Source organism: Urocitellus parryii, chromosome 1, assembly GCF_045843805.1.
Source record: "Urocitellus parryii isolate mUroPar1 chromosome 1, mUroPar1.hap1, whole genome shotgun sequence".
Taxonomy (NCBI): Eukaryota; Metazoa; Chordata; class Mammalia; order Rodentia; family Sciuridae; genus Urocitellus; species Urocitellus parryii.
In genome coordinates this window covers 199,936,890-199,962,584 of record NC_135531.1, presented here as the reverse complement: position 1 = coordinate 199,962,584, position 25,695 = coordinate 199,936,890, and the positions used below count along the sequence as shown (strand labels likewise).

Here is a 25,695-nt window from a genome sequence, read left to right as displayed (position 1 = left end):
GTTAGCTTTGACTTTTGTAATTAATTATCTAATGATACTCTTATGATGCAAGTGATGCGTAAAATAGCAAAACACTGGGGATACTCAATTATTTGCAGGAAATATTTCTCCAAATGGCATATTAAGCACCAAATTTGGGGATTATTTCAAAGAACTGTCGTGGACTTGCCAAAACAAACACAGGAGGAATAATCAAAACACAGAGATAATCTTTGAAAAGCATAACAAAAAGTGTTGCGAATCAAACAGTAAAACAATAGAGTAAAGCATTCTGGGAAGCAAGTTTAAAGCTAATTCTGATAAGCACTGAAAAATTTAGATCTTGGACCTATTATAAAAAGACTGAATATTTATAAAATATTTTGTTTTGTGTTTGATAGTTTTAGAAGTGACCCAGTAAATAGCAAGTCACCATATTTTCCCTTGTTAGCTCAGTTGTTACTTGGGCACCAAGTAAGTGTCTCTGCTTGATTGTCAGGAATAGCTTAGTTGATGTGCCAGGAAGCAGCCATTATTATTATTGTTATTCATGTTATGCTTATTTTAATTATTACTGTGTCATAATACTCAAGCTGAAATGGAGGTAGTGTCCAAAAGCCTTTTTCTTACCTATGCTCTTTCCCCCCAGGCTTGTGCCTGAGCTGAGTTTTCTCTATCTATTTGAGTGACAGCATTCTGGCTAGACTGGTCACTGTGTTCTTATATATGTATAAACTTAGACAATGCAGGTAGCAGGATGATAGAACTTGTATCCATTACCTTGGGTCTCCAGTCTTCTGACTTATAGTGTTTAGAAATGTACTCCAGAGACTCACAAGTGGCATGAACTAAAGGGCAAAGAACATTCCAATATAAAATGATATGCTGCTGTTAAGGAATAGTTTTCTACAATAGATTAATCATGAGATGAATTATAAGTATTTCACATACTAATTATATTAGTTTATGGAGATAAAACACCATATGAAGTGTTCCCAGCACACTCAGCAAGTTAGATGCTCTTTGCATGTTAATAAACTTGCTTCTTCAAGGATGACGATCATGAATCCCTGAAGATGACAGAAACTATTATCATGATATTGTACATTTCTGATCTTTGTACCAGGTTGACACCTTCCTTTCCCCATGAGTTCCTTTTCTTTGGATCGGATCTTGAGTACTTCATATATTAGAATGGTAAAATGGAGAACAGTACTTGAAATATTATTAGGAACCCTAAGAAGAAAGTAATGGGCTTCGTCTAAAATGACATCAAATAAAACTTCCTAGAATCCTGTTGGGTGCTCAAGTAAGATGGGGCATTTATGCTTCATTTTTTTTTTTTTTTTGCATGTTGAGGATTAAAACCAGTGGCACTCTGACACTGAGCTACATTCCCAGCCCTTTTTATTTTATATTTTGAGATGGGTTATTTTTAAGTTGCCCAGGTCTGGTAATCCTCCTGCCTCAGTCTCCCAAGTAGCTGGAATTACAGGCGTGTATCACCATACCTAGCTCCCATGTGTTTTATTAACAGTAGGAGAACTCTTTATTATAAATCTTGAATCAGGCATTTTCATTTTCTCAGTGTCATTGGGGAAAGGAATGCTTAACTCATTCATTCACTTATTTGGTTTTTTTTTTTAGAGAGAGAGAGAGAGAGAGAGAGAGAGAGAGAGAGAGAGAGAGAGAATTTTTAAATATTTATTTATTTTCTTAGTTTGTATGTGGTGCTGAGGATTGAACCCGGGACGCATGCATGCCAGGCGAGCACGCTACTGCTTGAGCCATATCCCCAGCCCTCATTCACTTATTTGGACAGTTATTCAGCACCTGAGTAGGATAGGGAACAGGAATGATAGAGGGCCTGCCCTAAGGGTGATAAGTGCCATGCTAGGGAAACTGTAGAATACTAAAGTAAAGAATAACACATTTAATTTATCTCATCAAGGACTACATAATTTAAAAGGAGGATATAAGATAAGGTAAATTATTGAGGAAACCTGTAAAAGAGATATGTAAAATTATCTAACAAACCAGAACCCACATTTTTAATAGACATATTTTGTGACCAGGCTCTTTGTTTTACTCCATTCTCCAGTGCAGTTTCTTTTATTAGCTTATTATCCATTATCTTTAGTTACTACGGGGCTTTCTCCTGATATCTAGCATTTGTAAAATCTGTCTCTGTCTTTACCTCTACTGTAGCCTCTGATTTGTTCTCTTCATTTGTGATAAGGATTATTGTCACTACCTATTAGTATATGGAAGCTATAACCCATTGAGTCACCAATAGGTGCTCCCTTTTAATGACCATACCAGACATTTCTTTCTTTCTTCACTAGCAGTGCCAGCAAGTGCCTAACTCATTGTCCTGACTACCCCCATGGTATTTTAGTAGGTGGACTCCTTTGTGTTAGAGGGCATCTCCTTAGGCAAGCCTTCATTGATGGTCATTCTCCTCTCCATAATTTGTACTCCTACTGAACAGTCTAGTCAGTTAGCAAATATGTGATAACTCAAAGAGGAAATAAAATAATTCAGGTTAGCCTAGTTCTTTTTTTACACCCTTTACATTCTTTTATTTTTCAAACACAGACTTTGTTAAGTACAGTTAACATAAAAACATTCAGGAGTGAGATGATTCATAATAAGTATGGGGAAAAAAGTACAGACTTTGGGTGTCCACCACTTGGATGTGAAATACATCTCTTAGCATTTAACTAAACCTTTTGTGTTTTAACTTCTTGATCAGTAAACCAGGGACATCACTATTAGGGTGGTGGTGGAGAAGATTGAGTAAGGTGATGTACAGGAAGACTCTGGCCTGATATTTGGTTGCCTTTTTTCCTTTAGAAATTATAAGCAACACCAGAATATTATGGTGGCTTAAGGAATTCATTATCAAAAAGTGACTATGGAAGTTAGGTGTAATGGTATACACCTGTAATCCTAGCAAATCAGAGGCTGAGATGGGAGGATTGCAAGCTCAAGGCCAACCTCAGTAACTTAAGAGACTGTATCTCAAAATAAAAAATGAAAAGGACAGGATGTAGCAAAGTGGTAAGGTGACCCTGAGTTCAATCCCCAGTTGATAGGGAATGAAAAAAAAACGAAAGAAAGAAAGAAAAAAGTGATGAGGAGAGCCATGATTTTAAGTGAACTTGTTTTACCTCTTCTGTATCTGGATATTTTAGAAGCCACCTCCCTTATTTAAGTGTGGTAATGACTGATGATGGTATTTTTTTTGATTCTTTATTTTTCTCATTTTACTACCATTTTTCATGGCAAATAAGAATTGATAAACCATTTAATTAAGAATAAGAAGAAATAGAGAATGTTAGTATAATAATAAATGTACCAGTGGTTACTATATTGCTTATGGATAAACTTATCTTGCCTTCAGGTCTGTTGGAAGACTACCTTTCCAATTTTTTCTGATTGCTTATCTTTCTTATTTTCTATTTCAAAATGTAACTTCAGCCATTTATTTTTCTCTTGTCTAACTTATTCAAATATCTCTGCCCTTTACACCAGAGACCTCAGGAGTAATCTTCCTCTGCCTCCCCCAAATCCTGAGATATCCTGTTTTTTTTTTTTTTTTTTTTTTTTTAAAGAGAGAGTGAGAGAGGAGAGAGAGAGAGAGAGAGAGAGAGAGAGAGAGAGAGAGAGAGAGAGAGAGAGAGAGAGAATTTTTTTTTTAATATTTATTTTTTAGTTCTCGGTGGACACAACATCTTTGTTGGTATGTGGTGCTGAGGATCGAACCCGGGCCGCACGCATGCCAGGCGAGCGCGCTACCGCTTGAGCCACATCTCCAGCCCAATATCCTGTTTTTTTCACTCTTCTTTTTTCCTTCCTCTGAACTGCTGTAGCATTTAGTGTCTCCACCTTTGTTCACTGCTTTGTGACATTTGTGTGTGTGTGTGTGCAGAACAGAGCTGTCACTTATCTTGTTAAATACTATTTAATGTTTCCTGAATTTATGACTTGTTTTATCAATTATATTGTCAACTGTTTTTTAACAGGGTGATATCTGGTACTTCTTAAATTCTCAAGTCAAGAGACTTCACAATACTCTGATTTGTTAACTTATTTGATAGAAAGTTTGAAATAGATATATCTAAAAATGTTCCAAGTGGATCATATTACCTTGATCTTATTAAACACACACAGACACACACACACACACACACACACACACACCAAAACTCTTAGTAATGAATTCCAGGCCACAAAGAAATGAGCACATACATTAAAAATATTTAAATGAGTGCAGTAAAATATTTAAACTTACAGATTTTTTTTCCCCTCAATAGTAAGCCTACCCTCTCTTCCTCTCTCTTCCTTTCTTCTTAGGAACATAATTGCAGAGTGTCTTTTATGGATTAGGCACTGTGCCAGACATCAGGAATTAAAAGACTTAAGAGGTTGCTGAACTAATTTAAGAGATACCTGTATTTAAGTGGCACCTTTAGCTAAAGAAGCTCAACAGGTATTACATAATTTGTCCTTTTAAGCATGCAGTAGATAGATGTTAAGAAACCAATTTTGTGCTGGAGTTATTTCCTAGGGGCAGGTTATATCTACACAGCTTGATTCCTTTGCCTTCTTGTCAAGTGCTTTTTACACAGTACCCTTTTGTCCACTGTGCTCTTATAGCCATCATAGTAAGTACACGATGGGAAAATTATATGGTAGAGAAAAGCAAAAAATGCCTGATTAAGTAATGCCATTTCATACTATAAGACAGTTTGGGGAAAACTGGATTCTCTTTTTTTAACAACCTATAAATTACCCATCACAAGAACCTAAGGAATCAAATGACTGTGTTTCCTTTTCTTTTAGATAAGACTTCCATATTATGTTTTAGTTGTTTAGCAAATGAAAGCATTTTCTTATTTAGTGTTCTTAAAAGTTTTTGAAAATCCGTAGCATTTAAACATGCAGTAGAAATGTTCTAATTAAAATGAAGAAGCTGACAATTAAAGCACAATTTTGTGTTAATTTTGTATATTGATGAATTTAGTATAACGATGACTGATGAATATTAGAATTCAGTTGTATTCCTAGACAGCTTTCATTAATTAAACAATATGTTGACTCCAAAGACTTTTGAAATGTCTGAGAGTGATTTTCATTTATGTATGTATGTATCATTGAGTTCCTGTCATATTGAAGCACTGGCAAGATGCTCTTTTGAGTAATAAAGTGAAGAAAGCAATCACACTCTTCCCCTACAGTTTTATCAGAAAACCCAGGCAGGCCAGTGGACATCACCCTCAGCCCTAGACATCTTAGTCAAAGCCACTGTCATTTCTTTTCTCCTTATTGTCTTCCCACAACTCTCTGCAATATGTTTTCCATAAAGTAGCCAGAGTAAAGTTTTCTAGTATTAAAAAGTAATCTTAAAAAATCTTATAAAATATTTAAACAAAAGTAATGGAAATATAGAAGATTTTGCAAAACTTTGTAAACATATGAATATAAAAATCATACCCTTGTTGAAGATACTATTACATTCCATGTAGTCAAATCTATTAAAAATCATGATTTAGAAGTATTTTCAACATGGTAAAACAACATATTCTTAAGAGTTAAAATCAAAACAAAGTCTATAAAATAGATATACCTATTATAAAGTAAAAATAATAAAATTAAATGCACCCAAATTTCATATCTATTTGTCATTTTCTAACTTAAAAGTCTTTTGTCTCTTTCCATTACTTTTATCATAAAATCCATAATTATTTTCATATCTTAACAAGGGATCATGTACTTCTTCAGCCTCACCTCTGGCCACTTCTTGACTGAACAAAGTGTTCTGGTGTCTTTGGTCTTCATTCCTGGTAGTTTTCTTCTTGCTTAGTATTTATTTTTCATTTAGCCTAGAACCTTGTAAACAGTAGGTGTTTAACATATATTTGCTAGATAAGCACCAAAATGTGAGTAGTGGCTACCCCTCTTTGGGCTGATTATAGGTGTCATTCACTTAATTTGCAGTTTTTTGTACTTAAAACATTTTTTGTAAGGAGTATGTACTTTTTAATCATTACAAGAAAAATATGTAGTGTCTTTCAGGATTGGAGAGCTTGATAGTCAAATCTGAAGTAATCAAGAGAAACTTAGAAATTAGGTTATCACAAGTGGGTCAAAGATCTGCTCAGAAAAATCAGTTAGGCAAACAATTGCATTTAGGGTTCCATGGATAAAAGAGAGATGGTTAAGGAAAGCTGGGCTATCTAGGGCTGTGCTTTCCTATATGGTAGCCAATAGTAACATATGACTATTCATTTAAATTTAAACTTAAGTTAACCAGACCAAATTAAATAAGGAATTAGTTCCTGAACTATACTGGCTACATTGAAAGTACTCATTGCTATATGTAGCTCCTTATATATTGACAGTAGAGTTAGAAAACTTTTCCATCATCACAGAAAGTGTAGAAGCTAGGATCCTGCAGAGTAGGTATTAACAAACAAGAACCCAAGACAGAAAAGGAAAGAACAAAAATGTTGGTAATGAGGCTGAACAACATGAATCCATATTGTGAGTTTAGGTTATTGAACAAAGTGGCATAGCTGGAAGAATTGGCTCTTTTGTCAAAGGGCTGCTGAAGCCATACAAAAAAAGTATTTAAGATGAGTTACACAGCTCAAACTGTTATCTGTGTTAAGTCATATACTCTTTCCCCTTATGCGATAAATGGTTTCAGGGAGGAGGGGGCCTGTTGTAAAGATTTCAAGAGGCAAGAGTGAGATAACCTAGCCCATGAAGGGTTACTACTAGATTGCATGGGCAGTGGCTGGAATATTGAATGTGTGCCCTCTGTGTTTTTATTTCACTTCCTTCCATACTGTTTAAGATATAAAACTAGCATCTTGATAATAATGCTCACACTCCTACAGGACTTAGGTAGATTTTGGCATCTCTTTTTACATAGAAATAGGGTGAAAAGTAGACAACTGGGTTATTTAAACTGAGCAAAAAAAAAAAAAAAAAAAAGAGTACGATCCCTAATCTTAAAATTTTATTGTGTTAAATTGTTTTGTATTCTTTAAGCAAATATGACTCAAATTATAGATACAATGTGAGCTGGAGACAATCAAAACATGTATATGGATACTATCCCAAATACGGGGAATGTTGCTAATATGCTTGCAGCATAGAGCCATTTTGGTTAGACGATTATAATAGCAACTTACTAGTACTTTGGGTGAAATAGCAAGCTAATGTTGTAGCCATTAATTTGAATTTAGCAGACATTTTAAATATAGGTTTCTTTTACAGAGACAAAAGTTGCAATTTAAAGCTCTTTGGTGGTCTAAAAACAGCTTAATTCTGTAGTAGCATGGTAATAAGTACTAATCCAGCTTATACAGTGATTGTAGTATGTCATGTTTGTGAAAGATTGTCCAACTGCTTTCTCTGGGTTTTATGTTAATTTAAAAATATTAAACATAAAACCTTATAACATCTTCATGCTGAGATAAACTGTTCAATTTAACTTGCGCTCAAGCAGCAGCTGTCAGGAATTATCTTGTTCCTAGTGGTTTTTGCTATCACCTTGTGCCCTTTCCTGCCAGAGACACACTGTGGGATGATAAAGCACACCTTGTTAGGATTTATTGCTTAAATAACACCTGAGGCAGGGTGAATATTGGTAGCCTAGGGATTAGCTGCTGATTGACTGATGCCATTCATTGTGTAATTATCAACTTTTAAAAATTGATGGTAGAGTGAAAAATAAAAATTGCTTATGCTTGCATTTCTTTTGTGGGCACCTTCATCATTTCTTTGGGGTGTCAAACTAGAGATTTAAGGTATTGCTTGTGGTCCAGTTTAAGCAACATTTTACAAATAAGAAAGTCAAGAGAAGTACTTGAGTAATGATAGATAAATGAGTACTGTTTCAAGATGTATTATAAAATTACAGTTGATTTTCTTTTAATAATTAAACTGAAGGAAGTGTTAAAGTGGGCAGTCTCAAATGGTTAATGTTATGAAAATCGTCATCATTTCTCTTCTGTAGTGCATTCCCTTATTTGGGAGGTTTGTTTTGGAAGGTTTCATTCTTTATTATGCATCAGCAAGGAGAGTGGGCATATAGAAAAAGTGGAGTGAAGGACTTGCCTTGGCTCAACATTTGCTACTGATAGTCCACTCTGAAGAAAATCTTGACCTATGAATTGATGACTGGATATGTCAAGAAACGTATGATGCGCTTGTTTTTTTTTTATGGAATGTAGATTTTTTTTTCTTCTACTTAAGTACTGTTCAGTTCACATTCCCACCAAGTCCATAGTTTTCTAAAGGTCTGACTCACCAAAAATTTGCAATAGGACAATGGATTGCATATACGGAATTTCATTCAGATCAGTCAATTGCTAAAGTACATTTGGCATTTCTCTTTGTAGTTGTATACACATGAATATTTATTAGCAGTAGTAGCATTTTTACTAAGTATTTTAAGAATTAGTTGCAGACATCATGACACTTCACATGTAAATAATTTGACATGAATATTCTAAGATGACTGCAATAAAAGTATTATATTTAAGAAACTCGAGATTGATAAAACTCTTAACTTTCAGCCTGTATTCACATTTTCCTTGTTGCCCTGATAATGGCTTTCATTTCTGTTTTTATCCTATTCCAGTATTCCACTCAGTGATCAAACACTGGATTGTGTTTTGGAGACTCTTTATTTTCCTTTAAGTTAGATTTTTTTCTTTTACGACATTGATATTTTTGGTTATCCAGCTCAATTATTCTTTAAGCTGTTTGAACATTTCCTCATTGCCAAATTCAGATCAGGCATTTGCAGCAGAAATATTACATTGATGATTTTTACCTATCTCAGTGCATCATATTTGGGAATACATGATTCCACCTTATCAGATTATTGATCATATTGCTTGATTACTTGGTTAAGTTGGTGTCTACCAGATTTCTTCATTATAAGAGGTACCATTTTTTTCCTTTGTAATTAATGTCAGATAGGGGCTGCATTTAATTCATTTTTCTGTTTTGAGTGTGAAAAACATTGAGCTTGCTCAGGACTTAATGATTAAAAATGGGAATCATTGCTTACAATGGTGTAGGTAGTGAGGAGGGGCAGGGAGAATAGGAGTAGAGGAAGATGACTCAATAAATAGACCCACAAGATGCCATCCATTCCCCTTTAAGGAAAGTATTGTTTGAGTGAAATTAGGGTTTTGTGGTTTTCCTCACTAAGGATCAGATATGTAGGTAACTAAATATCTTCTTATTTCAGAATTTTCAGTGTAAGTTTTAGAAAGGCTTATACTTTGATGGTGGTGATGGGGATATCTTTGAACAAAATAGGGCATTTTGTGACCATGATTTTACTGCTTGCTTTAATTGTATCTAGCTGAACAGTTTAAAAACTAAATGCACCTCCTTGGTAATAACTTTTTTTTTTAACTTTAAAGAAATAAACCCTAACATTAGTGGAGCAATGTGGTTTAAAGAGGGATTGTTAGCTTTTGGTCTTATGTGCTTCTTGTGTGCCATGAAGAAGGCACTTGAATTCCTATTTATGATACATGCACTCATTATGTCATCATTCTTCTTGTGTGAAAGGCTAGTGCTGCAGATCATATAAACACCTGAAGTTAGCCATTTGGCTTGTCAGCAAGGGAGGATTTATAGTAGTTGTAATCATGGTAATAACAAGGATGATATTTTGTATTTATTAAGTACAGAAAAAAGCATTTGCAATGTAAGTGGTCTACAACCAACTCAGAGCAGTGTGTAATAAAAAGCACTTCAGGCTTAGAAGACCAGCAGTCTCTGCTTTGCCACTTCCTATCAGGGTGATCCTAGGGGAAAAAAAAAACCTTAACCTTTCTGGCCATAACTTTTTTGGAATGGGAATTCAAGCTCTACAGGTCAAGTATGCTATATTATATTCTAAAGGTGGCATTCTGTTAAAATTGTGCCATCTGAATGTTCTCAGCTGCTCAGGGATGGTTTTCTTTTCCTCTTTTGTATCCATTTGTGGTAGGCATTGCTTTAGGGAAGCATTCCTAGCTTGTCCCAGATGATTAATACTCCTTTCTGTTTGTTCCTCTGATACTTTGTGTATGTCAGCATTCATCCTGCTAAGCTGCCCCCCCCATCTTTTCTGTTCTTCCTGTTTTGACCATGTCACCTACTAGACATTTAAGTAAATGCTTGTGAAATGAGAGAGTGAATACATACTTGTTTTTATTTAAACACATGCATAGAGGTATGCTTTCAGTTTCATTTTATCCAAAGACAAAGAATCAACCTCCTTCACCTCTTATCTGTGCTTTATATAAGGGATTTTTAGATTGTATATCTGGTGCCATTAGCAGTCTAGTAATGGTGAAGAGAAAAAAAATTAAATATAAGAATTATGGGATACTCTAAAAGGGGGGCAAGAAAATATGCCAAGAGAAAAAGACCATACTAGATAAGTCTACTGCATAAATCAAAAGGGTTTATGTCAAAACATGAACATGTGCCATTCCTACTTATATATTGAATTTCAGTAGTTGGTTGCATAAAGAAGTAAAGTGTAATGAAACTGGCAAGCAAAGTATTCCCCAGTCAGCCTTATCTTTGTTCCATTTGTCCTTCAGATAGAGCTTTTCTTGCCTTTTTCAATAAAATCCATCCAGGTTTTTTTTTTTTTCGTTTTTTCTTTTTTTTTTTTTTTTTTGCATCTCTCAGTAACTGAGCTGAGTAGACCAATGAGATTCAGGGCTTTTATAGTTCTTAGCAGCTGCTTTTTAAGAGATCAAAACTTAGAATGCTGCTACATGGTATTAGGGCTCAACTATTGATGTGTCCCTAGAGGGGATATGTTTTGCTTGGGATGGGAAGTGGAAAGAGGAGAAAAGGGCAAAAGATGACCCCTTCAAGCATGCTTGGGACAGTAAACCCTAATTTCTTTGTTTCCTAGGATCCTCTTTGCAAGCTCAGTACTTAACCTGACGGAACTGACTGCCCTTCGGCCTGACCTTGGGAAATTGAAAAAGATTCTGTACTTCCATGAGAACCAATTGGTATATCCCGTCAAGAAATGTCAAGAGAGGGATTTTCAATATGGTTACAACCAAATTCTTTCATGGTGGGTATAGGTTGCTTCATATTTACCTCTTTGCAATATTTTTCTTTATAGATGGTTAGCTTTTAAATATGGAGACCTACTGTATACTTATAAACACCTTTAGGGAGGTACAAATGTTTGAATATTACTTTAATGGTACCAACTGCTTGTACTTCTCTGGTATATATAAGATCACAGCTACTCCTTTTATAAAATACATAAATGTAACAATCTAATTATATGTTGAACTAATTATGTAACTGTATTTTTCACAACATTTAAAATAGAATCAAAAGGTTGACAGGGACCTTCACCACTTGATCCCATGATTTATTGTTTAAAACATACTTTTAGAAAGGTCAGTTTGTGAACTCACATTTACCCATTAATTTCACTGTATTCAACTACAATTAAAATAGAAATTTACAGAGAAATAAAAAATTAAAATGTAATAGATTGAGAGATGTTGCCTCCCCTATATTTTTGGTTGTTTTTAAGGCAGAAAATTATGGAAAGTGAATCTTTCTGTGTATGTGTGTTTTCCCCCACATTGAGTCTTCTGAAATGACACAGCCTTAAAATACCATGACATTTCAAAGGTGAGGGTCCTTTTCTATTGTTACTTCAACAAAGTATATCTCCTGATGGTTAGTTAATGAAAGAAGTTAATAACAACTCCAGAAAAATGGGGCTGCTGTTGTATCCTATTCAAGTAACTACAGGCATCAAATGGACTTGGTGGCAGGAATTGGATACATTTTGCTCACCTTTTAAAACAATTATTAGCATTTGGGATTGATGATGTGTTTCAGCAGACTTTCAACTCTTGCAAGTCTGTTCCATTGTGTAGTTGACATAGAAAACAACTATATGGTAATAATTCTGTGTTTTGAGCATTTTGTAAATGTTTTCCTGCAATCATTTTTACAGGCTGCTTCAATTGTGAAGTAGCAGTGCTATCAAAATAGAGTGGAACTGCTTCACGTCAAATGTCTCATAAAAAAGCAACTGTTTTAAAATTTCATAATAAAATTAAAATACTTTATTTTATATTGAAACAAAGGGAAATATATTTGAAAAATGAAAATAAAATCATTTTGTGCTTTATCAATATGGAAAACATTTGTAATATTCCTATGATTTCTTGAATTAGCATCATTCTTTTCTTCAGATAGTGTGTGTTTATTACCCCTGAGAAAACACTGGGAAAAAAAATTAAGTCTATTTTTCCTTTTATGGGTGGCTTTAAAGTTAATGGAAGTTATACCCATTTATATCAGGAAGCAAATGCACCAAAAATAATATTTCTATAAACAGTTTTGTGTCTTTCACTTAGCACAGACTAGATTTTTAAGAATGTAAGTGGTTGGGTTTTAGCTATCTGCCCTTTAAGAACAGATATCTAAAACAAATTTTACCTCACTCCCCTCCCTTCCTTTATAAGATTGGTTTTACTCACAGGGAATGAGTCTGTAAAAGCTTGCACACAATTTTTCAGCATTTCTCTTCTTAAGAGGGTAAACTGATAGACAAGCTTGGAAAGAAAGAAGTGAACTTCATCATAATTTGGCTTCTTAATGGGAAAAAAATGGCTCACAGTTGTCCAGAGGAAAAATAAGAGTGTCAAAGAACAGTCTTGTTCTGATTCTCTTCAAAAAGTATGACTCCTGCTTTCTCAAATGTTTCTTTAGTTTTCTTGCTGACTTCTGCTTTTGTTGGCACTGTCAGATTTCTTCCTTGACTGTGTGGCAGTTAAGGATTTTAAAGATGACTGACATAAGCACTCACCTTAAACAGAGGTTTCACTAACCCTCTAACTTATGAACACATGTCGTAACTGTATATTATGACCTGTGGGTCGCTATTACAATATGTGACATATGGTGAAAACAGGCTAGCTGTAAAACATCCTTCAACTTTTGGGATATTATTATATTGGTTTCCTTATTGCTTAGTGTCATGTCAGCACTTCTGTGCTTTCCTTTGTTTTATCCATGTTGCAGACATTCCTGTTCCCCCAGATTTGCACCAGGTAAGAACTTTAAAAGAAACAAACAAACAAAAAAACTTGTATGCAAAAGGAATTTTGGAGGAGAGTTGTGGGGGTGGCAGGATAAGATTTTGCTCATTGATTTTTTTTCATTCTACTATGTATTAATAATAGTAAATCTGGCTGTCCCAGGAAATATGGTATAAATTAAATTGAGGATTTGGTAAGGCATTCCTATCCTATCTATAAGCGATACTTATTTTATTGTGTTTTACATTCCTATGGACTTTAATGTTTTCAGTGTTATTGATCTGTCATTTTCAGGGTGAAATAAAGTTGCTGTATCTGTTTATCTGTATCCTTTTTTGGAAGTGTTTGGATGCATTTCATTGAGATCCAGTGACACTGAATCATTGGTTAAATGATAAGAAGTCATTTTCAAAAATCCAAACAGTGATTTATTAATTCAGTTTGATTCATACTACACATTCAGGTTCTATCCAGCTCATCCATGATTCTCAATTGTGTTCACTCGTGTCCAAGTAAATATTACAGGCAATCTGAAAACTGCCCATATGCTTATATCACATAAAATTTTCTTTCATATTTTCCTCTTCAATTTTTTTTCGCTTTTCCTTTTTTAAATATTTTTATTAGTACATTATAGTTATACATAATAGTGGGGTTCATTCTTTACAAAAATCATACATGCATGGAATATAATTTGCTACATTTCAGTCCCAAGTACTTCCTCTTTCCTTCTCCTCCTACCTCCCCCTCACATTTTCTTATAAAAATATTTTTATGTTATTTTTGTGAAATATTGAGGAGCACAGTCTTATTTGTCAAAAGCAATAATCAGTAGTATATTTGTTTTGTTTAATTCTAAAAGTTGTGGTATTGTGTTCATTATATATATAATGAGTGGGACAAATGATATGTATTTTTAGATCCATTTCCACTAATTTGTCTACTTCTCTGATGACCCCAAATATAATATAGAGAAATAAGTTGATTTGTAGAGATACTATTACCCTTCCCATGTAATTTCAGAACTTTAAAAAACATAACAGTTTCTTTTTTTGCTATTGAAGACTGAACTCAGGGGCACTCAAACCACTGAGTCACATCCCCAGCCCTGTTTTATATTTTATTTTGAGATAGGGTCTTACTGAGTTGCTTAGTGCCTCACTTTGGCTGGAGGCTGGCTTTGAACTCATGGTACTCCTGATACAGCCTCCAGGGCCACTGGGATTACAGGCATGTGCCAGAAAAACATAACACAGTTTATTGAAGCAATATCTAAAGCAGAGAATACACTTACAGACTTTGACCAAAATGTTTTATAAATACCAAGGCCTAGCTTGAATGAAGGTGGCAAGAAGTCCAGCAAACATTCCCTTCTTAATATTACAGTGTAAAACAAAGTATATCATTGACAGAGAAACTCAATCTTGGCAGATGGGCTACAATTAAAATTTTTTTTTCTAAATTAAATATTGTTGGTAATGTGGAAAGTTCCGGGCATTATGGGGAAGCATGTTTTGGTTTGAAGTCCCATGTGATCCCACTGAATCATTAAATTTGCCTGTTGTCTTTCCTCCCTGTTGCCACCAATTCAACTTCCCATGATACAACACTAATGAAACTCACTTATCTATTAATAGAGACATTTTGAGAGATACTGATGGGAAGTGAAGTGTTCTTTGGAATCCTGAAGTACAATGTAAACTATAATTAATACACAGAGGTTTTAGGCTTATAAAAAATTCTCTGAATGAATCTGAGTTTATCATTTGCATTTATTTTTTTCCCTTTAAAGCCTGGTGGCTGATGTGGTGGTATTCAACTCAGTTTTTAATATGGAGTCATTTCTCACTTCCATTGGAAAATTTATGAAGCTGATTCCTGATCACAGACCCAAGGATCTGGAAAGCATCATCAGACCCAAGTGCCAAGTTATTTACTTTCCCATCAGATTTCCTGATGTGAGCAGGTCAGTGTGTTTGACTCTGTTCTCAATATTGTATCATAAATTACTTCTCAAATGTATAGAAATCAGTGTTTTTTCCTGCCAATTTTAACATATTGGCATAAGCATGGTTAATAGAGAGTTGAGTTCTTTCTCACCATACTGTACTTTATTAAGATTTTCAATAAGTGTATGTTCATTGGATCACTGGGTGGTTAGTTCAGACATTGAATTCTTCCTTTCTTTACTGTTATTTATTTCCCAAAGTAGGTTGCTTTGGCTTTTAAAACTTACTGTCATGTTTCTTTGTTTGTTATTTATTAAAAAAGTCATTGTCAAACATATTTGTCAACTTTTACATCCAGCCTTAGAGCCACTGTTTAAATGCATAATAATCACTCTTTTAAAAAGTAACGTTAAAACCTCATTTTCTGGATGACTTTTCAGTTTCACTGCTATTTTCCTCTAATCTTTTTCTTTATTCATTTTTATTATTTATATTATCTTTATAATGAATTAAGCCTTCCATATTGGGTTGCCAATATACTTAATTGCCATTTCTCTTTCTCATTTGCTAAGGACATTTTTTATTACCCTTGTTACTGGGCCCACCCTGAATTAGCAATGGATGATGTGGCTCTAAGGGAACATTCTGGAATCCCTTTTCACTTTCGATTAAAACCTAGCAAAACTATTTTTACTACTATCAGGAATATTTGTCCTATGTAAATACAAAGTTTTTTTTTTTCTTCAGTGGGACTCACAGTAGCTGGGTATGATGCTGTTTTGTAACTGCATCCTTAGAAGAAGTTTGGGGACAGCTGTTTCTACCCCATCTTTGCAATGAAGGCCAGAGATGATTTAATGTCCTTAGGTGCTGTGCAGAAGGTCAGCATTAGCCTCTGTGTTCTAGATTTACTGAGTTCACCCAGATTTTGCTGTAGGGTCAGTAGTCCTAATCTGCACCCCTAATGATGATTTATGTGAGTGTCTTACTAGTTAGTATTTCATCTACAAAAAAATCTCCCCATACCAAATCAAGTTAATGAGTCATAAAATTCAAGTTAGACCACCTTGCCCAATCCTTACTTTGTGCATAGTAGAAAACAGAAGCCCAGAGAAGTAGAGACTGTCTTGTAATCACCCTGTCATTGTCACAGACTGGATTAAGTTTAGCTTCCATAACTTTTGATTCTAATTTCTGTTTAATGTTAAAGCTTCCTGTCATTATTGGTCATTTATTAATAACATTTCATGATTTATTTGCCTTTTTGATAACTATAAAGCTAAATGCAACCATAATGACAATCAATTTTCAGGTGTATGTGTGTGTGTGTGTGTGTAGGCATGTGTTTTCATATGTGTGTATAGTCATATCTTCATATGTGTGAGGGATTTGTTCCAAGACCTAAATGTCAGGGATATCAAAATCTGCAGATACTCAAGTTCCTTATGTAAAGTGGCATAGTATTTATATTAACATATATACATCTCCCCATATACTTTAAACCATCTCTAAATTCCTTGTAATACTTAATACAATATAAGGGCTGGGCAGATAGTGATTATATGGCATTAGTCGAGCAATTACAACAAGAAAAATGTCTGTGTATACTAAGTACAGACATATTGCTTTCTTCCCAAATAATTTGGATCTGCAGTTGGTTGAATCCCTGAATGGGAAACCCATGGATACAGAGGGCTAACTGTATGTGTGTGTGTATATATTTCTGTAGACATAGTTTTCTTATGTGTGATGGGAAAATTTAATTTTTGAAAGCTCTTGTTGTTATACTTTACACTTATTATTCACTGGAACACAGTTATGAACTTGAATTTTTAAAATATTGGGTTTGTTTTTAGAAATAAGTTTTTAATTTGTTCAGAGATAGCAATGTACATCTGTAAGTGAGTAGGTAGTTATAGCTCATCTTGTTACTGCTCTAGGTTTCCAAGTAAATAATGTGTTTTAAAATTCATTTACATCTGATATGTTTCTATAACATAATATGTTTAATACACCTATGGCAATTGAATAGTTTATTAATTTGAACTATATTACCATAAAGGAATCTAGCTAAATAGAAGAAGGTTAAGAAATATTGTGGCCAAGATAACATTCATAAGCAAGGTCTTAGCCCAGAGTGTTATTTGAATTATTTTCAAATGGTAATTTGCTTTATACAACCCAAACTCATATAGTGTAAGTAAGTGATTATTTGCATGAATGACAATCATTCTAATGCCTGCAGTTTTAAAAGCTTATTATTTTGTTGAGATGTTGAAAAATATTTAGTAATTCCAAAGGCAAAATAACCAAGGTGATTAAAAAAAAAAGACTTCTGAATGCTTCTCTCTCTCTCTCTCTCTCTCTCTCTGTATGTATGAGTGTGTGTGTGTGTGTGTGTGTGTGTGTGTATACACACACACAAACTATTTGGTCACAGAAAAATGGATTTAAATAAAAATAAAGCAGGGGCCTTAGTGGTAGAGCTCTCACCTAGTACATGTGGGGTTCTGGGTTCCATCCTCAGCACCACATAAAAATAAAATAAAGGTATTGTGTCTAACTACAATTAAAATATTAAAAAATAAAGCATAAGATGGAGTTAGATTATTAATATAACATCCTATATGTAATATAATAGATATTAATCAAAGAAGAGGAAAGAGCTACTTTCCCAGAAAAAAAAATTGAGGATTGATACAGTTGATGTGTGTTGAAACTCAGAGCATGTCAGTCACTGAGGCACTCAGTATTATTGGGCTTGTGATACCTTCTGTTATCTATTGCTCTACTAACCCATCTCCTGCCTTACTTCTAAAGTCTAGAAAAATGATAACAAGAGAGATTATTCTCTCAACAGCATTCCATTATCCATATTAAACATTTGAGGATTGGAAAGCTCTTAAATACTGTTGTCACATATACATCTATTTCAGTCTTGACTCCTACTTTCTAACTCTGTGATTTTTGCCAGACTCAGAGTGACCCAGAATCTAGGTTCTTTAATAGTCATAATTACGTTTACCTTGTCACTTCATAGGGATGCTTTAGAGAATAAATGAAATGATGTTTTCCAAATGTCTAGGATAGTGCCTGGTATGAAACAGACCCCCAGTAAAAGATTATTTTGTTTTATTAACTTCCTTACCCCCACTAATGTGTAATTTGGCACATCTGTTGTCTTCTGCATTTAGTGAGTTATTCCCATTCAACCTCCAGACTTCTGTAATGCACACAAGAAAATAGAGTACTACTCTGCCAAAAGGTCAGTCTAATACAAATAGAGAGGTTGGTTTATTTGTTTTCTTGTCACCTCAACTGAAATATTCTTTGACCTTACAAGAATGTACCATCCATCGAATAAGTGAACTTTTTACTTTCATTTTGTTCTTATTTCTTCCTTATTTATCCAGCTTAACTTCCAAATTCCTTTATCATATTTATTGTCTTGCATATGATCTCAAATCTTTTACATCCTTGCTTCACTTCTCTCCCCAGGTCTGATTAAATCCATTTCTTCACTTACTTTCTACCTGCACTCATAGAACTAAAGATGACTGGAAACACACAAACAAACAAAAAAACATCTATCTGTACTTTTTAATGTGCTCTGAATTTGTACTCCTAATTCCACACAGATCCTTTGGGCCAGCTGCACACATACCACACTTCCACATGTTTAGGTGATAAATCATTCCTTCTCTTTTTTTTTTTTTTCATTTCCTTTTCTTTCTCTCTCCTTTTCTTTTAGAAATCTCCAAGTCTTTTATGTTCATTCTCAGTTGATGTTTGAGACTATAGAAGCAGTCAGAAAGAAACTTCTGTATAGTGACACAGTGTCTGCCCAGTTGTGTACTTCTGGGTGCAGATTCTCCCTCTTCACACCTGTTGCTCTGGATGAATTACCCTTGGTTCAAGCTAAGGATGCACCTCTACTTCTTTGAGAGAACCCATCTTTCTCAAGTACTCATGGCCTATTGTTTCAGGAATTTTTCGTTCTATGTTCTTCATTAATAATTTTCCTCTTTTTTGAATCATTACTGGTTTTTTTTCCTGGTTTGTTCCTATTAGTATACAAAAAACTCTACTATTTCTCATATCTTAAAAAACAATCTCTCTTTAAGGAAAAAAAGAAAAAAAAAGAAGCATCTCTCGTTATTCCATTTCTCCCTTTTGCTAATGCTTCATTTCTCTACTTCTTTTGGTAGCAAAACTCACCAAAATTGTTGTTTATACTTATTGCTTCCAATTTCATTTACACTGTATGCTGTCAGAGCTGTTAACACTGATTTTTTGTCAGGGTCATCAATGAGCTCCATACCTGTAAATCCTTTGGTCAATCCTTAGTACCCATCCTTCTTAATTTACCAGCAGCATCTGACACATTATGGCACATTCTTTAGGTGGCTTCACATGGGCAGCTCCTTCTCAGGCTCCTTGGCTAGTTACTCCTCATCATCCTTTCTTTTTAACATGGGCTGCCTTTGGCACTCACTCTGTCTGCTTAAGGAATTGTTGGAGGAAAAGCCCAAGATTGAAATGAGAAGAAAAGATTCATAAAGTCAACAATGAGATGATTATTCTGTGCAACAAAAGGAAGATAGTGTAAAGAGATGATTAGAAGTAAATTCAGAGCATTGAGATTAAGTGAGGTGATGTTTGAAAGTGTCCTTGAATTCAACAATTTAAGAGTCAGTGGTACCCTCCACCTCCTGAGTTCTTTTAACTCACAAAAACATTATATGTATATTTCTCTTTTTTTAAACCTGGTAGCCAGAGAAATATAGGTCTAGTTGTGATATCTCTTTATATTTGTCTGTTTTTCACACAAAAACATATATACACATGGACATACATACAAATAGTTCCTCATTTTATGGATGAAGGGACCAGTGTGGCCCAGAGAAGCTATATGTCTCCTTACAATCACACAGCTAAATACAGGCAAAGCAGGATCTAGAACTCATATCTCAAAATCTCCATCTATTGCTCAGCCCACCACTGATTGTTAATGCAATTTTCAGAGGTCTTGATTATCTGATGTTTTAGCTGACAGCAGATTAGCAGCACCAAATTGGGGGTGTGATAAAGGCAGGCACACTGACAGCAGTAAAAAGTGACAGCTGAGTGACAGCTTGACAACAAGGGAGGAGAGAGATAAACTATTTAAAAAAATATATGGGAAGTGAAAAAACATAGCAGCCTGTAGCCATTCTATGTCAGGGTAACCAACTCTGCACATCAAATAACCCCTGCAGACATTTCTCCATGATTGTACAGCTTGTACATCAAAAGGATGACTATGATTTATTAAGAGAGATTAAATGGTAACCAGTACGTTTCATTTTAAGAAGGTAAGGAAGTGTGTAATCCACTTTGGGCAGCAATTATGAATGATAGCAAGTGGAGGTAAATATTATCCCTTACCCCTAAGATGTGCATGAGGTGTTTTCATCCAAACAATCAACATCTTAAGGTCTTTTTGTGCAGTTGTAATATCCTTAAGCTTTAGGTGACCAGAGGATATTTCAATATGCTCTTTTAAGATCTCCTTGATTAGAGTTTTGCCACCGAATGAATCTCCCTTTTCTGTTGGGTTGCGGAAAGAAACTCCTTTTGTTGTAAAGGCTTCTGGGATTGCCAGGTGATTGATGGTCAACAAAGAGTGTTTTTCAGTATTATTATTAGAAGATAAATATCTTCTCAAACTCATTCAGATGATATGGTTTACTGGAATATATTACAAAAGACTATTCCTATATTAAAGGCTATACATTTGTTTGAAAATTTAGACAGTTTTACTGTGTGTTTCAAGGCCAATTTCAAATGGAAATTCTTGTTCATAAGTGTGTGATATAGAGATAAAAGGAAGGAATCCTGAAGCCTGCTGAGGTGGATGTTACTGAAAGTCAGTATTTCTTCACTTCATATCATGACTGCTAGGAAAACACTAGCAGTCATAAGAAAATTTCAAATGTCTAGAGTTTTGTGCGAGTCTCAGTTGTACAAAATTGGAATATCTGAATAATTTTCAGGTTGCTTTCTGACAATCATCTTTAGAAGATAGAGCTAACCATAAAACCTATCCTTATTGAATATTACTTTAAGCCCTATGTTGTGCTTGGCATATGATACACATTTTAATATTTTACTTTTTCTACAACTCTAAAAGTTATTTCCAATTAATAGTTGAAGAAACTGAGATATAGAGAATCTAAGTAACTTTTGACCATACTCACATATATGCAATATAGTAAAAGTAGAACTAGAAATCAAAAAATGCTTAAGCTATTTTAAAATTGAAAATCATAACTGTCGCTGTACTGCTCCTTGTATAAAGAAGAGTCCTGGTCCCTAGTATTTGACTTTTGACTAGTGAAGAAGAAATAGACAAAAGAATTGACAGGGAGTTTGGATGAAAGTGAGCATGTTGTGGTAATGTTATGAAGGAAAGGACGCAGGCTTTAGAAAGCAGACTTTTAAAATATTGAGAAGATGCTTCAAGAGGTATAAGAAGTTTTGAGAAAGAATTCTGATAGTATAATTTAAAATGGGCCTAAAGAAGGAAAATAGAAGGAAAACTTTAAATAATCAGCTATGGGCTGAGATTGCAATTTCATGTGTGTAAGAAAACCATTTTGTTTTCTGTTTCTAGTTACCTCTCATTTATCCAAACTCTCTTGCCTTAGGTTTTATCATGAAATCTTAGAGCATTACAAGGCAGAGTCTGACCCTTCCCATTAGATGTTAAGGGTGGAGTAGTTTGCATCCACACAGCATTAGTCTTTTTCCATCTGTACTTCCTACAGGGTTTGTTAGTAAGGGAGCATCCATGATTTTTGTGAAACTAGATTATCTTCACTCCCAACAAATTGGATTATATAAGAATGTATTGTAAAAGTGCAGCAAATTAAAAAGTAGCATCACTTATCCTTGAAATAGATCAATGTTTTCCCAATGAATTCCATCAGGGACCCATGCAAAGGGTGTGTCCAAGTGGATACCATGTTCTTCAAATAATATTCAATGGGATTAAAATTGAAAAGAGACATATGTTCATGATGTCAAGATTGGTATTCATATATATTTATCAGTCACCTACCTTCTTTATTCCATTACATTGTGGATAAAAAGTTTACATTTTTTCATATGGTTATACATAATTAATGTAAAAAAGTCAACTATATGTTTTCTATGGAGACCTTTAAAAATCAGTCACATACTTATTTTTTTAATGAAGAGATGAATGGAAACCATATCCTTAGGAGTTTAAGTTTGGACTCGAAGCAAATTGAAGCAAATGTACTTACTATAGATAAAGTAATATATACTTTATCTGAGTTTTAGGTCCAATTTAGTCACCACAGTATCAATCTTGCTGTGATCATTAGGATAGAATTGTATCTATTTCAGTTATTATTTCCTTGTTTAATCCTATTTTCCACCCTATGGAACTGTCAGAATTACACAGAAAAAAAAAAAAGTGAGTAGTTGTACCTCTGAGATTCCTTGATTCATAGTAGATTTTACATCCCTGGTATGGAAATTCTATAAAGAACATCTCCACTTTCCTACTTTCTACATTTTTTAACAGCCAAAGAGAGAGGGAAAAGATGTTGGTCACTGGGGTAATCTCATTTATTGAGTCCTTAGGAATTTCTCTGAGTGCTTCTCTCTTCCATTTCCATGTAGCTTAAACAGTGAAGACAAAACAGAGGTTTATGGACTTTTCCTAACTAATTTAGAAACAAAAATGGGGAATTTTAAAAACAGTGTGAAAACTTTAAATGAAAACTCTCAGGCTGTGCAAACAAAGGCGAGGAGCCTAAGGGCTTTCTGAAGAATTCTTATTAAAGAAAACACTATTTTACATTGCAAAGCAGATGTGTCAGAACACAACAGCAGATCTGTAATTTGAGAATTTGTGGATTGATAGGACAGAAGGCAGCCCCCATGCCTCCCCATCAAAAACTATTTTTTCTGCCATCAAGTGTTCTGCATTTTGGGGAGGGGGGGTGCCAGAAAACACCTTAATCTTCTTACCACATGTGGTCATATTTCTCAGATATTTTGAGAAAGTATTCATGTTAGACATATACTAATACATATTTGTAAAACTATAAATTGTAAAACCACTTTATGAAATAATATAATAGGTACTGAGTTGAATATCAATGTAGTAGAAGAAAAGTTTTGTTTTTATAAATTTAAACATATGCATATTTGTGAACAATCATTTTGGCTCTTAAAAATGAATGCAAAAATGTGTTTCCTTTGTATGTCATTTTATTTTTTTTAATAGAATCACATTATGGAAAAAAAATCCTTTTGTTAAATCATTCCAATGTTGAATACCATTCACCATCATGGAATCTCCTTTATAACCAATAAAAATATTTCATGCTGCATTGGATCCCAACCATCTTCCTTTTACTATTCTTGTTGAAAGAAGAGATAGTTTGCTTTTCAGTACACATGTACACACACATACCCATGATGTTACACAGAACAAACTCTTGTTTGCTCCAAATGTATTTTTAATGAAATTATCATCCATGTGAATGGCTAATTCCAACACTTAGGTTTCTGCTTTCTTTGACTTAGGAATGACCCCACTCAGAAATGCTTTCTGAGTTCAACAGCAACAACAAAAACTGTGCATTGCATTATAGGAAATTTTTCCTGTTTTCAAGTATAGAGAAAAGATTTTACATCAGAATCTTGATGTCCATTTTTTTCCTTAGGTTCTTGCAGACCTGTCCTAAGAAATCTGGGAGATAAGATGCAAAGGCCCTTATAGAAGACAGTGCAATGAAATAACTGCAAATCAGAGAATATACCAAGCTAGGGGCATCAGTTCAAAAGCAGTAAGGAAGAAGGGCTTCTACCAAATGATGAGAACAAATATCATTGGATAAATTTAAGACACAGTTGATGAGAATTCAGTGAAAGGCCCGCTTAGGCTCTTTTCCCTTCATCAGGCTCAGAGCACAATGACTGGTCATCATTGTGGAGACATCAAGGCAAGAACAGTTTATGCCTTGTATACTCTATTCATTAAATGAGGACTATGGACAGTGCATATTAGATCACAATTGTTATTATGATATTTGAAAGATTAAGCTTTTAAAAATGCTCTTATATTCCAAACACTCTATTTTTAGAAATGTTGAATGAAAGGTTAGTCAGCAGTGTGATGTAGCAGGATTTCAGTTTGGCTTCTGCCACTTAGTATTGCTGTTCAGCCTAGAGTAAATCACTTAACCTGCCAAGCTTGAGTTTCCCAATTGGGAAACAAAAATTGGAATAGTACCCACCTCTTAGGTTTTAGCATGAGGATTGAGGTGATTATTCTATAATGTTCTCAATGATCACAGCGCCTACAACTTGGCAAGTTTTCATTAAGTATTAATGACATTATTAATCCTCTGATCATCAGCATTTTGGTTATCTATTGACAGGGATTTTTGCAAGCTTACCCAGTTATCATGGCTCTAATCTCAAAAGTGAGGGCAACAAAATTCTGAAAAATCTAGTAATTTTATAAAACAATCAAAGATATAAAGTTTACCCCTAATTCAAATAAATAAATAAAGGAAGAGGCTGTCTCATATCCTATCGACCCACATGACAGCAGCCAAACAGTTTCATCTGGAGGCATAGGTACTATGTCATATGGCAGGGAATGTCTCTTGTACACTGGCTATATCTACCCATCAACTATAATAGGTACGCATTCCATACAAGTGGTTAAGGATGGGTGAACCATTCAGTACAGAAGTAATTTTAGTTGTTCAGCATTCTATTTGAGAGTGCTATGGGATGTTCTAGAAAGTTTTTCATTAAATATTAAAAAAATTGGAATGTGCCATTGAACAGTAAGCTACCAGAATAATCTCTTACCTAAAATGGCTCGTTCCCTAAGAAATTAGAGATAAAAGACTTTTTCATATAGAAAATCCTTTAAGAATCTACTTTAAAGTAATTAGGTTCAACAAAACATACTCAACAGTAATTAATTCTTTGAGGTTTTATATATGCTATTGTTCAGCCAACATCTATTAAAGGCTTGGTGTTTGGTAAATATAGGATATTCTGGTAGAAAATGATAAATGATAAAGGATACTTAACCTTTATGTGGGGGAACTATATAAGAGTAATAGGCATGTTCAAGTGTCTGTAAGTATAAGAGAGGAAAATAAATATGCTGTTTGTGGCATTTGAGCTGAGCATGTAAGATGTACTAAGCTTTGGAAAAAACAATAATGGCTGTCACATTATTGTTATTTCCAAATATCAACAATAATATTATTGTTATTTTCATTATTCAAGTGCTTTTTCTGGGCATGCCGTTTATGTACATTACTTCTTGTCTTTATGAAATCCCTGCAGACTGGGTACTACTGTCCTTATTTTGCAAGTGAGACAAGTAAGGTTCAAAAGGTTAAGCTTGCCTGAAATCCCACAGCTACCCAAACTGTTCGGCTCTAATTTGTGTTCCTGCTTCTTCCTATTAAGGAATGTGGAATGGGTTAGGATGAGAGAGAAGGCATGTTGTGAAGAGAGAGAATAGGTACACATATTTGTGAAGTGAATAATTGTTGTCTCTAGAAGAAATACAATACCTTTGAATGAGTTGTGTGAAG

The 25,695-nt window shown here is 34.3% G+C and overlaps 1 protein-coding gene across 3 annotated transcripts in view; it reads left to right on the top strand.

Annotated features, from left to right (window-relative positions):
- Nucleotides 1–25,695, top strand: part of Qtman (queuosine-tRNA mannosyltransferase) — a 361,215-nt gene that overhangs the window by 157,646 nt on the left and 177,874 nt on the right. For all 3 annotated transcript variants that reach the window (XM_077802465.1, XM_077802464.1, XM_026389045.2), the window contains 2 exons: nucleotides 10,934–11,101; nucleotides 14,893–15,066. In XM_077802465.1, the coding sequence (XP_077658591.1) occupies nucleotides 14,933–15,066 (134 nt within the window). In that variant the 5' untranslated portion in view covers nucleotides 10,934–11,101; nucleotides 14,893–14,932. The remainder of the gene's footprint in view (nucleotides 1–10,933; nucleotides 11,102–14,892; nucleotides 15,067–25,695) is intronic.